General features: G+C 39.9%; 1 protein-coding gene across 1 annotated transcript in view; it reads left to right on the top strand.

Moving 5' to 3' along the window:
* BRSK2 (BR serine/threonine kinase 2) overlaps window positions 1-13272 on the top strand; it is a 299120-nt gene that overhangs the window by 250991 nt on the left and 34857 nt on the right. The window contains 2 exon segments of the mRNA XM_085224331.1: window positions 2673-2738; window positions 12405-12465. Of these exon segments, the coding sequence (XP_085080457.1) occupies window positions 2673-2738; window positions 12405-12465 (127 nt within the window).

Genomic DNA, 13272 nt, shown 5'->3' with positions numbered 1-13272 from the left:
TTCCATGACTTATTTCAGCCTGGATATATGGTCTTGAGGTAGACTGCCAGAAAGATTTTTAGCTGTAGTGTAGGTTGGAAACTTGTCTTTGAGTGTGTGGTTTGTTTTAATATTTAATGTTTGGGTTAAAGAAATGTTCAGGTCAGTGTGTACTCTTAAGTGTTTCTGGTAGGCCTCAAAGTGATAAGGATGAAGATGACACTGACAAATAGTTGCTCACTCTTATTCAACTTTCTGTATTTAATCCAGTACCTGGTAGATGTACAAGCCATAAATTGCCCAGAGATGACCCAGACAGAGGTGAATCACTTTCCCCCACCCCAAAGCTGCCTGTGAATTGTACTGTGCAGCTGTTCACAGTAACTGTCCAACTGGGCAAGACAAATAGGAAGTGGTGAGATGAACAGTTGAAGATAATGATCCAGTCTTGTTCAACCAGCCTAGAATGTGTTAGATTGATTCTGAGATTTTCTGAGGACTGAAACCTTCCATCTCTCAGCTTTGCCTTTGAATTTGGAAATGCCGAAGAAGCAAAACTGTGTCTCATTGTACTTTTGCTTTTAAATATCTCACTTAATTCTGGATGAGAAGTAATTGGAAGTCAAAGGTCTGAGATGAGTGCACAGCACTGGACATACATATCCAGGTGACATGAGTAAGAAAGAGTTTTGGCTTTAAGGAGGAAGTAAAACCTTCCAGCCACAAAAGAGATACAGGGAAATGCATACCACACAACACATGGTTGGACATAAAGGTGTGATTAAGGGTGGAGGAAGGGATGTAATAACGCCATGATTGACGATGATGAGCTTGGTAGTGCTTGTTTTGGAAGGGGTTGATGGGAAGATAGTATTTTACTCCATGTCTGAGCTTCCATAACTCATACCATTCCACTTCCACAGATGACAGTGGCACATATTGTGTTGCTGGCAGCACAGTCTTTTATAACATGAACTGGCTTCATTAACAAACACCACTCATAGGGATTGTCTGGGGACGATGCATTGCTGATGGGGCACCATCTGTCAGAGCAGTCAGTAACAAAAACACAAGTGCCTTCCACCAGGACTGAAGGATTTTTAATGGCTAGCAGCGTATTATTTTCCATGAAATGACCCACCGAGAGTGGATTTTACAGTGCTAGATCTTAGATCCCAGGATTGGATGCTTTTTTTAAGAATGACATTCTTTGATCTGGATAGATGACTGTTAAGTGCTTTTATCCTATAATACTAGGAAGACAGGGAAGTGAACTGTGGAAGCAGGCCTCCTGTTTAGACACAAATGACCAGTACAAACATCTGGAGACATAGAGCTATTGCTTCTTTCTTCAGATAAACAGTGGGCAGACTCTTCTGACCATGACCAAAACATACCCATGTGTCATGATTTAGTCCCATGTCCTCTTTCCCAGTAATAAATGGATGTTTTGTTGCAAAAAGGGGATTAATGTTGTAACTTCTAATTTTATGTGTCTGTGTGATGAGCTGTGCTTTTGGTATCCAACTGGGGACTCTACAAGCATTTGGTCTGGGCTTGTTTAAGGGCACATCTTTCCATTGATATTTGAAACTTCGCAGCTTTGTGCCAAACAGGCTGAGAAAGTGTTAGGTGAAAAACACAGACAGTTAGTGGCTTAGTTCTGAATAATGTATAGGAAGAATTCAGTACAAACACTGCTTTTTGAGCTTGCTGACACCCTGAAATATTTGTGCTGATCTCTCCAAGTGGTCTCCAGTGGATCTTTGACTGTGAATGACAAAATTAGTGTGCACAGACACCTGATACTCGGTTTTCCCTGCTAGTTGTCCACCTAGCAGGTTCATAGTTGCATCTTACTTGATTCTGCTTTTGTGGTATTTCATTGTATTGTCAAAAGAAAAGAGGTAGATTCTGAGCTTACTTTAATACTAGCTAATTCGTCCCTTGGGCCAAAATCATACAGACAAAGGAGAATTCTGTGGGAACAAGAATCCTGTGGGGATATACCAGAAATTTTCAGCAGCTCTGCTGGAAAAATCCAAAACCTCTTCTAAAATGGGCTTTATTCATTTTTTTTTCTGGTTATTGAAGTAGATAGCTTGTGTGAAAAATCAGCTAACGTTAGGAAGCTGTGTTCTGTGAAACAGTGAAGCATATTACCAGTGAAACATATCATGGAGAGCTGCCCCTTTAGCAAAACATAAGGAATTTTGCTTTTAAGCTTCAGGAATTCAGACCTAAGATATGGGAAAGAGAGTTGGAAGTAAGTGGTAAAGGGGCCTAATGGCCGAATTTAAACCTTTTCCCAGGTTGTGCTCACTGTTGAGATCTTCTAGAGAAATCTGAGTAATGTGTGCTTTTGCTATTTGTGCCTTCAGGCATGTTCTGTATGCCCTGCACAGTGTGACAAAAGTAGATTGCATCTGGGTTTTCAACTGGATAAAGAAGAGCAGGGTTTACAAGTATGTTTGGGGGAAGTCAACTTAGACCTCAGAAGTCAAGGGGAGATAATGAACTTCCGCTGTATGTAGGCCTAGCCCATAGCTGTAAAGTAAAAGAAACTTTTCAGAACATTGCTTAAAAAGGGGAGGATGGGTTGGGGGGCTGGGTGTCCAGCATTGCTTCAGGTGACTCTCTTTTATAAATGTCCACAGTAGTAACTCTGTTTTCTCGCTTTGTTCCTGCCATAGTAAAACAATGTTCAGTAAAAGCCTGGATATCTCTGAAGCCAATCCCAAATTCAACAAAGAAGAAAGGTATAAACACTGACAATATGTTCCTCTCCTCTACCTCACTGCTGAGACCTTAAAGATGCAGTACTTACCTTCTCTGTATGGGGACATAGCTGTTCCTTCTTAGAAAGAAACAAAGAAAGTGGGATATTTTCTGGCCCCACTACATACAGTTTTGTACAATACCTTACATTTGAGGCTATCCCCAATGCAGCCTGTGACTATACTATTTTCCCCACTACAATGTTATCCTGTTGCTACTTTTAGTTCAGTTCTGCCATGAGTTAGGATGCCTAAGCTAGAACATATATTTGCTAGAACTGCTCTGGGAAATACTGGAGCTAGGAGAGCCAGAAGTGCTCCATTCTCAGCACTAGAAACAGCAGTACAACCAAGTCAGCAAGAGCAATGGTAAGAAACTTTGAGAATCCTGACTGATTAGAGCAAAAAATTAAGTACCTCTAGGTAAGGGACAAACTCTTTAAGACTGTCCTGGCTGCGCCAGAGAACACGAGAGGAAAAGATGATTGAAAGAGGGGGCTTTTGGAGGATGATTCCAGTCTGACAGTCTAACAGATGCTGAAGAGTAACAAGAAGAGTAACTCCCAACTATGAATAGAGGCACAGTGGAAGACATACAGTTAATTAGATTTAGGGTCTCATGTGGCACCCCAGACTTATGATGAGGTTGTTGGTGGATGTAGAATTCCTAAAGTTCTGGTCTTAGAGTAGGAGAATTCTTCTCTGATGTCGAAAGCTGTCATCCCAATGGATAATTCTTCATCATAATGAAATGTTCATATGTTTTGGACAAACACTCAGCCTATCCAAAATCAGCAGCTAAATACTTAGTTCCATATGATTCAAAAGAAAGAAGTGGTGAATTCCTTAAAGGAAACAGCCTGTGGGCTCAGTTAGCCATTTTTCCTTCCATTTTTCCCTTTACAGTCTTTCTGCTTAAAGATAAAAGTGGTGTTTAAGCTAAGGAAGACTTATAGGATGTAAGGACAGTCTCTGTTTTGGCCTTTTGCAGACTGAGTCCTTTGTGAGCAGTATTTCAAACCCTGAACATGCTGCAGTGAGGTTCAAATACTGTGCACTCACATGATTGTCCATCATGTATGTAAGGCACATTTAAGATAGCAACTAAGTACAAGAATTGTACCCAATCCATTAGAAAACTCATAGTTTCATAGCCATAAAGGAATAGTGGTTACATAGGCTTTAGTGGCTGAGTTTTCCTCAGACTGATACCATCAACATGTTCCTCTCTCCGATTCCCCCTGTATGTAGATTGTATTCTTGAACGTGTCACTTCTTGCATTAGCATTTAGTGTGAAACTACTCCAAAGACTGTCTCTTTCACAGTAATTAAAAGTCAGGTAAGAGAGGTACCTTTGCATCTGTGGTTTGAGAAGGGTCCTTCAGATGTCATCATCCCTCTGTACTTCTCTAGCAGCTGTTAGGCTGTGTTAAGAGCAGAGGAGGTGACTCTTCAGTAGCCACTGGGGGAACTCCTTACGTACATGCAGGCACTTTGTGTTCCCTCTCAAAGGTATTGGTTTTCAGAGTACAGGGGGAAAAGGGTGGGGCAGTCACAAGGATCACTTGTGGCCCTCCTCACTAAAAGGGCAGGCTGATTTTTGAAAGATCACATTCACTGTTCTCTCACCTCCCTCTCCCTCTTAGCAGTTAGGATGAGGGACCTCGGTGGCATGAAAATGAGAGGAACTGAATTCTGCATCTGTGTACAGCCACAAGAAGGGAAGGGATAGGCAGTGAAGAGATCCCCAGCCAAATGAGGACAACTAATCCTGATGGCCATTAAATTTTTGTTCAGCATTTAATTATCCAACTTTATGACGTCTTTTTTAAAGGAATACTGCATCTTTAAGGGTCCCTTCCCTCTAGATGCACATGATTGTCTTAGTAGCTGAGGCCACTGTCCCTTTCTTTTTCTTTCTTTCTGACTTTCACCCCCTCTTTCAGCGCTTCTCTTCTTCTGTATCTGGGTTGCTGCAGCTCCGTAGTTCACTTGCTTCAGTATTGTAGGGAATGCACATGTCTGCGCTTCTGGGTCTATTGTGTCCTGGGATTGTCAATTTTTTTTGAACCTCATTTGCCTCTTCCTTTTCCCTATTGTCAATTTGCTTTCCATTCTCTTTGTTAACCCCCTAAGTGCCTTCCCTGTTGGGAAAATGACTTGAAAGAAAAATGAATCAACTTTATTGCACCCGTTCTATTTACATTTTAATATTCTGCATGTTTGGTTATGGGTGTATTTGCTGTATAAATATACACACACGTTCCATTATACAATGGGTGTCAATTTGTTCTTCTCAGTTACATCACTGCAGGTAGATTTGTACTGGTCCAATTGAGGACAGCATTTGTCCCTAAATATATACAATGTATCTGTACTTGTATATATATGAATTAGATCTTAACCAAATTTGCACTCCACGCCAAAATACAAACGGAGTATCACTCAAGCACATGAAAAAGAACTTACTATAATGCTTCTTTCCACTTCTCTATTGATGCATAGCACAACTTTTTTCTTTCTGTTGTAACTATGTTTTAATTGTAACTCTCCTCAAGACTGCCTTGTGTTGCCTAGCCCAGCATTTGCAATGTTCTTGTATTGGGAAGCATGGCTAGTTGCACTGAGCAGGAAACTGTGAAATCTACTGGGCATATATTAAATTTGGCATTTCTGTTGGTGACCGTCTTGTGGAAAATGGATTTTCCTCACCCAGCCAGAGGTAACTCTGGCAGCTTGGGAGCCTGTTACTGAAAATGGAGAGAGGAAAAAAAAAAGAGACAGAGAGGAAAAAATCACAGCATCTGCCTTAAAAATTATTTGGTTTAATAACACACCAGTTGTTCTTTATTCCTAATTAATCTTTGTTAATCTAAAAAAGTGGTGATACTTTCTTGAGTTTCCGTACCCTCACCCCTAAAAACTTGATAACCTGACTATTCTTTCCTATTTTGAGTGCTTTGATTACTGGTGAAAAAAAAGAATCTTGAAGTTTTTGATTGTCCCTTGGCATCAAAGTTAACATGTCAGATATTCATTCTGCCTTTAAAGCTGCTGTTTTGGACTCTTTTCAGCACAGCATTGATTTATTCTCCATTCACATTTGAAAGATTTCCCTTGCAACCTCTAAGAGCCAGAGTCTGAATTTATTTTAAATGAAAAATGAGATCCTGGAGCACAAGATGGCATCCACAGAGATAAGTGCTGGGTTGCTGAGCTGGTATGCTCTAGGTGATCTGAATTCCTGACTCTAAGACCATCATGACTAATAAGCCAGTAACAAAGCAGATTCACAGCTTGAGCTACAATCTTGTACCCTGGGCTCCCAAGCTGGCTCAGAAATGCATGCTTTAATAACCAATAAGTTTCACAGTTCATTCATGGCAAAAAAAGTACTTCTTACCAGGCCAGCTTGGGGGACAGAGGGACACTACATTGAGCAAAAAGGGGACAAAAAAAAACAATTTCCTTTATAACAGTCTGATATAACTGTGGCTTATGTCAGAGTCAGAAAAGAAATTCAGCATAACATCTGAACCCCGTTGCTCTGATGACTGCTCTCATTGGGATTTGGCTGGAAAGGTTTTTTTACAGCCTTAGAATGTCCCTCTCTGTATTCCCCAGTGCCAAAGTTGGGTGTGTCTGTATTATTGTGAGCAGGACAGAAGTTATTTTCTAGTAAATCAAACTGTCCCCCTAGTGTTCCTGGTTTCTGAAGATGTAGGCACCTGTGGCAATAATTATGACCATGCAGTTCTCCGAACAGTATTTCACTCTGCTTTTCCTACTCTTCTCTCCACCTGCTTCCACATCCCCCTCTTTCTCTTTCTTTCTCTTTGCCTTCTCTCTTCATTTTCTCTTTCCAAGGATGGCGAGTGCTGATCCATTGGGGTAAGCTCTAGTTTTGGATTATTCCTGTTGTGGGACCTGTTATGACTTGTAGAGAAACTTCTCATTTGCACTTTACAAATACAGTACAAGTGGATATAGTTCAGAGAATGAGACTTCTCAGCAGGGAGACAGAGAGAGATGTGGGAAGAAGCATTTTTGGTGCTTTTGTGTGTGTTTGTGTGCTTTTAAGTTGGAGTTACACTCCATATAGCTTAGTTTGGGGTTCTTTTTTGTTCTCTTGTCTGTATGTTTCAATGTCTGTGAGCACACAGAACTAATCTCAGACACTGTGTAGGTACCAAAATACCTGAGAATATCTCCCCCTTCTCTTTTTGTATCTTCTTGATACCTTCCAGTTAACTTTGATCCTAATTTATCCTTTTCTCTTTCTTTTTTTTTCTTTTCCTTTTTTTTTTTTTTTTCCTAAGATAAAGCTCAGTTCCATCTGTGTTATTAAAAAAAGTACTGGGTGTTTTCTCTCTTTTGAGGATAGATTTTCTTAGGAGGTGAGCAGATGGCCCTAAACACAGATATATCTTCAAAGCTCTTTATTTTCAATTTTCAATAAAAAGAATAGAGGTACAATTAGAAATGCAGTCCCACTTTGAATTAGATTTCCATTTATAAATTCTTAACAGAAGGGGAATATTTATTAATAAATGATTTAATAAAAATGTTGTAATAGATCACTACGAACTACAGTAAAAGCTTATGAGAAGGTGCAAACTGAGAAAGCTAATTAGCACCAGTAATATTTATATTAATACAGCATGTTTGTAACATGCTTTACAATTTATTAATTCTTTCTAAACCATTTATAAATGATTATCATGTAGTATGATTGGCCAGTTAAGGATGGTGGTGCTGTTTAACATCACCTTTGTGTGCTGGAAGGAAGAAGAAGAGGTGTGTTATCAACACCTGCAGTCAAAAATCACTGCGTGCTTTTTGTAAAGGCTTCATCTTCCCAAAGGATTTTACTATGAGTAGACCTTTTGACATAAGCAGAAGTATGTTAAGACGTTAAGGTTGGTATTGTTTGGACAGTTGGGACTGTAAGACAGAATAGCATTAGAAGTAGTCTATTCTTACTTCTTAGATCAGCATCAGGAAGCAAGGAACTACTGTTTGCATTTTTTGGACACCCAAGAGCAGAATTGATGAAATGTAATACACAGTGCCTGAATGTTCACTATTGCTTATTAATTTGGCTGGTTTTCAGGGGTTTCATACCCCAAACTGCAGTTTACAATTTTTTATTTTTACTTGAGTGATCAAGCAAAAGAGGAGTATCAAATGCCACCCAACTTATGCTTTAAACAAACCAAAATTGGCTGGATATTTTGGCTATGCCTTTCAAAACTATGCACAGAATCAAACCAACACAAAATTTTGAAGGCATTTCACCCGGGGGAACAAGTCAGATGCATTACTGCACGCTGCATGCATGCTGCAGGCTCTCCTTCTTGGAAGCATGGCTCCAGCTTGACCAGCTAAAAAACTGTATTCAGCATCCTAGTAAAACTGTGCTATGAAAGCAAGTTCTGCTGGGACTGCAACGGGGTACCAAACTCACTTTTTATTGTCGGAAAAATTTCTGTGAGGTAGTTATTCAAAGACGAAATAAAGGCCAAATCTGACCCAAATGTTTAATGCTGGCTACAAAGCCTATGCACTCTATTGGTGTATACTAGGTGATGCACTGTTTAAAGCACTTGAAAATTAATCTGAGTGAAGGGCTATGTAAAGGTGCTCTGCACTGTACTATATGTGTACTGCGGTTAGCAGGTCAGCTGCTTTTTCTTCCTTCTTGTGCCTGCATCTCAACAATGTCAGGCTTCAGCCCTTGATTCTTAGAGCTCACAAGAAATGGCAGTTTTCTTAAACCAGCTGGAAACTGGATTCCAGCTCCTTGGGTTTACCAGTAAGAGATCAACTGATCTAACACAAATTGGGCCTTACGTTGTAGCAGCTGACTGAAATGAGTAAAAACTTACTTTAAAACAAAGTTTCTTGTAATTGAAGTATCAAATAGATTGAATAAGGTATAAAGGCATCGCATATACGAGCTACAGCCCGCACATGCTCATTTCTTTTCAGTGCTTGGCCTCTTTCTTTCATAGCTCAGATGTCTCCTGCTTATTGCCTGTCTTTGAGATGGGAGGAATGGCCCACAATGATTTTAGTACCCACTTTATGTTTAGAGTGCTCTCTGTGGCTGCCCCTACCTAGAATTTGCGTCTAGATCCCTAAAGACAGATTTATTTTCATTTCCTCCCTCCATGCTTGACAAAGCAATTATGTCACTATTGATGGGACTTGAGTCTCTTCTTGGGTCCCTAATGTGGCAGTTGTGTTTGAGGGAACGCTCTTTCCCTGAGCAACTGCATTAACTTTTCTGTTTGTTTTTTCAACAACTTTTTGATGAGTATAATGCCCAAGCAGACAGCAATGCAAAACGCAGAGCAAAATGAGTCACACATGATGTTCATAGATTCCTAGATTGTTGCATGTAGTAGTAAGCTATAGGAATAACTGCAGATTTCATACTTCCAATGGCATTTAATGCCTGTAGAGTAACCCTGAAGGAGGTTACTCACTAATAGATATTTCCTGTTAAATACCCTTAGTGTGTAGCCATAAGAATGTGAGATGATTTCATATTTTTCTCCTTTTTCCACATGTGAGATCATCCAGGGTCTGCCATACTAATGTGCTGCCTGTACAGCTTCATACCTTTATTTTCTGGTGAGGGGGATACAGATTTAAATTCTCTCTGTTCACATTGCAGCATTTCAGCATAATGCAACTTTTTCATTACTTTCTTTTGGACCTGTCCCAGTTCTGTCCACCTGACTCTGAGATACAGGAGCAGTGCATGTATTTGTTTGTTTGTTTGTTTTAAAATGAATTCCAGCATTTCCTAGCTAGGGTGATCTCAATGGGAGGAAAAATCTCTCATTTTTGCTTGTTGGCATTTTTGTACTGGAGTATAGAATCTGCTGCTGTTCTGAGTTCTTATAGCCAGCTTGGAAACTGTGCCACATTTGTAAAGGTAAATTCTGCAGGATTTATTAAATTGCAGAAGACGCAAGGAAGAACTTCTCAGTCTGGCTGTTATATTTCATATCAACATGTTCTTGTAAAAGGGAAAAGTTTTGATAACGTACAACTCTCTTTTCACCCCATCACTTAAAATTAACCCAGGGTTCTTTAAACTCCTCCTACTGCTCCTCTATACAATTTCCAGTGTGGACAAACTAAGATTTGCTATAAGACCTAAGACCTACTTCTTATATATTTTTGCATGTAAATTAGCAACAGAAATAAAATTTGTTTGATAGCAATCATGTGGATACTAAATGCATTTCTAGGAGGATATCACACTAACTCTCTCTTCTGTCCCCTACCTCAGGCTCCTAGGCTGGATGAAAACACAGTACACAACAACTCTTTTTTCAAATATTGCTTCCAATAAGGAACTGGGAGTTGGGAGGGCGGGACTCCCATGGTGTGTCCTCCATGTGTGTGATCATTTTTGTACAAAAAAATAGAAGGCAGTGGGGATGGGAGGGGAGAATTCAGGACTTGGAAACATCTGATTGCAAAGAGGAAATAGCAGATTGGAACTTTTAATCAAGTATCCTGGAATTCAGGTGAGTGTCAGAGAGGACTTTCCCACCATAATTAAGTATTGGTGGGAACATCTCCTAGTGGTAGTTAAACTCCTAAACAGGTGTTTAACTGCATCTTTGGGCACCTCACAAATCTTGTGCAAGGTAATTTATAGGCTTATCTTGTAATTTATGGTTCGAAATAAGCTTTTGCTCATGACTCATACAAGGAAGATTTTAACCAAACTTCCCATATGCATGACACATCTGCGTTGCACTCAGCTATTTCAGTTATAGAACAGGCACACAAAATAGCCTACTGAAAGCAGAGCAGACAGTTCTCCCTTTAAAGCTACTTTGCATAAACCTTTATGAGCGCCTCATATTATGATGGTGCAAATTTAAGTTCAATTAAGTGCCAAGACTGAGCTTCTAGATTTTGTCTGCCATACTGTCATGGGCTGACTGTGGCAGGGTACAAGGAGGGAGATTCTGCATAAAATGAGTGCCCCAGTTTTTCATGGTGCAAATTTAGATTTAATTTGGGAAAAAAAAAAAAAAGCATGCCAAGTCTGGGCTTCTGCGTTTTACCTACCTGTGATGGACAGACTGGAAAGAGATAGAAGGAAAGCCATCAGGAGTAGTTTCTGCAGAGGATAAAGAGAGAATAAGATCTACCACTGTGTTCAGTTTTAACTTACTCTTTCTCTGGAACTACCTCCTGTTACGCAGTTTACATATTTTTTAGCAATTTTAAAACTCAAATTTATTTAAGAATGTATTTCTAGGAGTGCATTTCAGAAACAGGTATTTTGATTCTTCTAAAACAGATTTAAAAGTTCAGTAATAAGAGACAATTCATGGCCTAAATTTCTTTTATATTCCCTTATACACAATCTGATACTAACCGATCCATATCAATTCTAAATACATGTATATACACATGCACACACGTAGTCAACTTTCCAAGCATCTACAAGATTTTACATTTTCACGTACATTACTTGAAGGCAAATAATTGCTTTCATTGCTCTTAGTATAGGTGAAACATTGGTAGATAGACTGAATTGGCATGTTGCTTGGCAGTTGTTGACCAGCTAGGTTCTTAGCCAAGTTCTCTGCTGTAAGATGTTTCAGTCTTCAAGTCAACTTTCTTTTATTTAAAGCTACCTCTGGGGCTTACTCAGTTTGAGTGATGTGGATGTTTTTCTCATGATGGGCAGCCCTCCTTCTGGAAAGTTGTTCTGCTGAAATGTTTGTTCATTTGGCCTGTGCCTTTTCAGCATGTTTTAATATAGCACATTCATATGTTTTGCTGTCTACAGCTCACAGTTTTATTAAATGGCCTTTGCTGGAGAGCATAAGAGCATTACAGTGCAGGTGGCCTTGTCAGCAAGTAAAGCAGTTGATTCTGTATTGATTGGCTTTTTTTTTTTTTTCTGGAAGACACCTGGGCAGTTATCCTGCTTTTGGTGAAGTTATAAATAACAGCAGAACTAGTTATTCATAAACAAAATCTGGCTTGTTTAATGCAACAGCAGTAAATCTTACTGGGGAACAGAGCTGTGAAATCCATCAGTGAGAAGTTGGGGAAGCTTGAGAGAGTGTGAACTTTGATTTCAATGGGAAATCACTGCATAGGGAACAACTATGTATCTTGGTCCTGAAGGCTTGCTTTTTTCCTTAATATGTGAAGGAACTCCCTACCTTTTTGCCTTATGCACACGGTGGCTTTCTGTGTTCCTTATGACAGAACACCTCATTCTGTGACTCCCAGCACTGTGTAGGAGAGAGTCCTCAGCACCAGCATGCATCTTGACAGTCCTTTTTGAATTCAACAGTTCCACTTGCACAGGCCAGAAGCAGTAGTTTTCAAGGGCTTGATGGCCAAAAAGAAGGTAGCAACTCCTGTAATGAGAAGGGATTATAACTTCCTCCTTGAGCAAGCAGCATTTCTTCGAGTTCTGTTGTGAGAGTGGGACAACTGAGAAATGTGACAGTAGTGAAAGGAAAGTGTTGTGCTTTTCCAGTGACAGTCTCCCTCCTTCTCCTCACATCATGCCTGTGCCTGCAGTGGCTGGTGTTCAGGATTACTGCTTGTTTACATTTTCTGAGGGCCTTTTTCTTATTGTGTCCATTCAGGTCTCGGTCAATCAGCGGCGCTTCATCTGGGCTCTCCACCAGTCCTCTCAGCAGTCCAAGGGTAAGTGGTTCTGCTTCAAGATCCGTTGGTCCAGTTCACTCACACATGCTTGATGCTTTTCAACATCTGTTGCTGCAGAGCCATGGCTCTTAGCTGGGATGTTTTGGTTTTCCTTCGCAGCTTGTAAATTTTCATGAGTGGTGAGGGAAATGTTGTCTACAAATCCAAGCTGAGAATTTTCCATACATTTTCCCTGCACTATTAGAGGTACCTCAGGGATCTCACTGTGCCCCTGTCCTTTTTCAATCTCAGAACTGCATTGAATAACATTGTTATGACTAAACACTGCTATTTCCAGCTGAGGTCTGTATATGACATGGTTTCAGACCATGTATCAGAAACTGCTTCACAGCTACTTTCAATCAAGCCACAGCAGAGCATCAAGCCATGCTGGCTACAATCAACTTAATTCAGTATGCCACAGAGTAGCTTGAGTTAGAAAGTCAGACAAAATCAGTTTCAGAAATTTGAGGAACAGCAAATTTAAAGGGAGAGTAAAAAGTTAATTAATTGAGGATATTGTAAATCCCCAGTAAAGTGTATACTATAAAGACAATCAGGTGTAAGTTTACAGGCTGGTAAAGCTTCCAACTCCTTGCTTGATTGAATTGTTTTCTGAAACATATTCTAAGTTCCCCTATTTTGCAACTGACAGAAATATGTTTGCAGTCTCCTCTGTGTCTTTAGTGTACCAGGAACCAGTGAAGATCCATTTCCTTTCTTTCCTTGTTTCTGTACCTCTTGAATGGCAGTGGGATGAAGCAGATATCTGAGAACTCTCATACCACTGCAGAATGTACTGAAAAA

The sequence above is a fragment of the Meleagris gallopavo genome, chromosome 5 (genome assembly GCF_905368555.1).
Source record: "Meleagris gallopavo chromosome 5, MGAL_WU_HG_1.1, whole genome shotgun sequence".
Classification (NCBI taxonomy): domain Eukaryota; kingdom Metazoa; phylum Chordata; class Aves; order Galliformes; family Phasianidae; genus Meleagris; species Meleagris gallopavo.
Note: the sequence above shows the minus strand (reverse complement) of the source record. Positions and strands in the feature narration are given on the sequence as shown.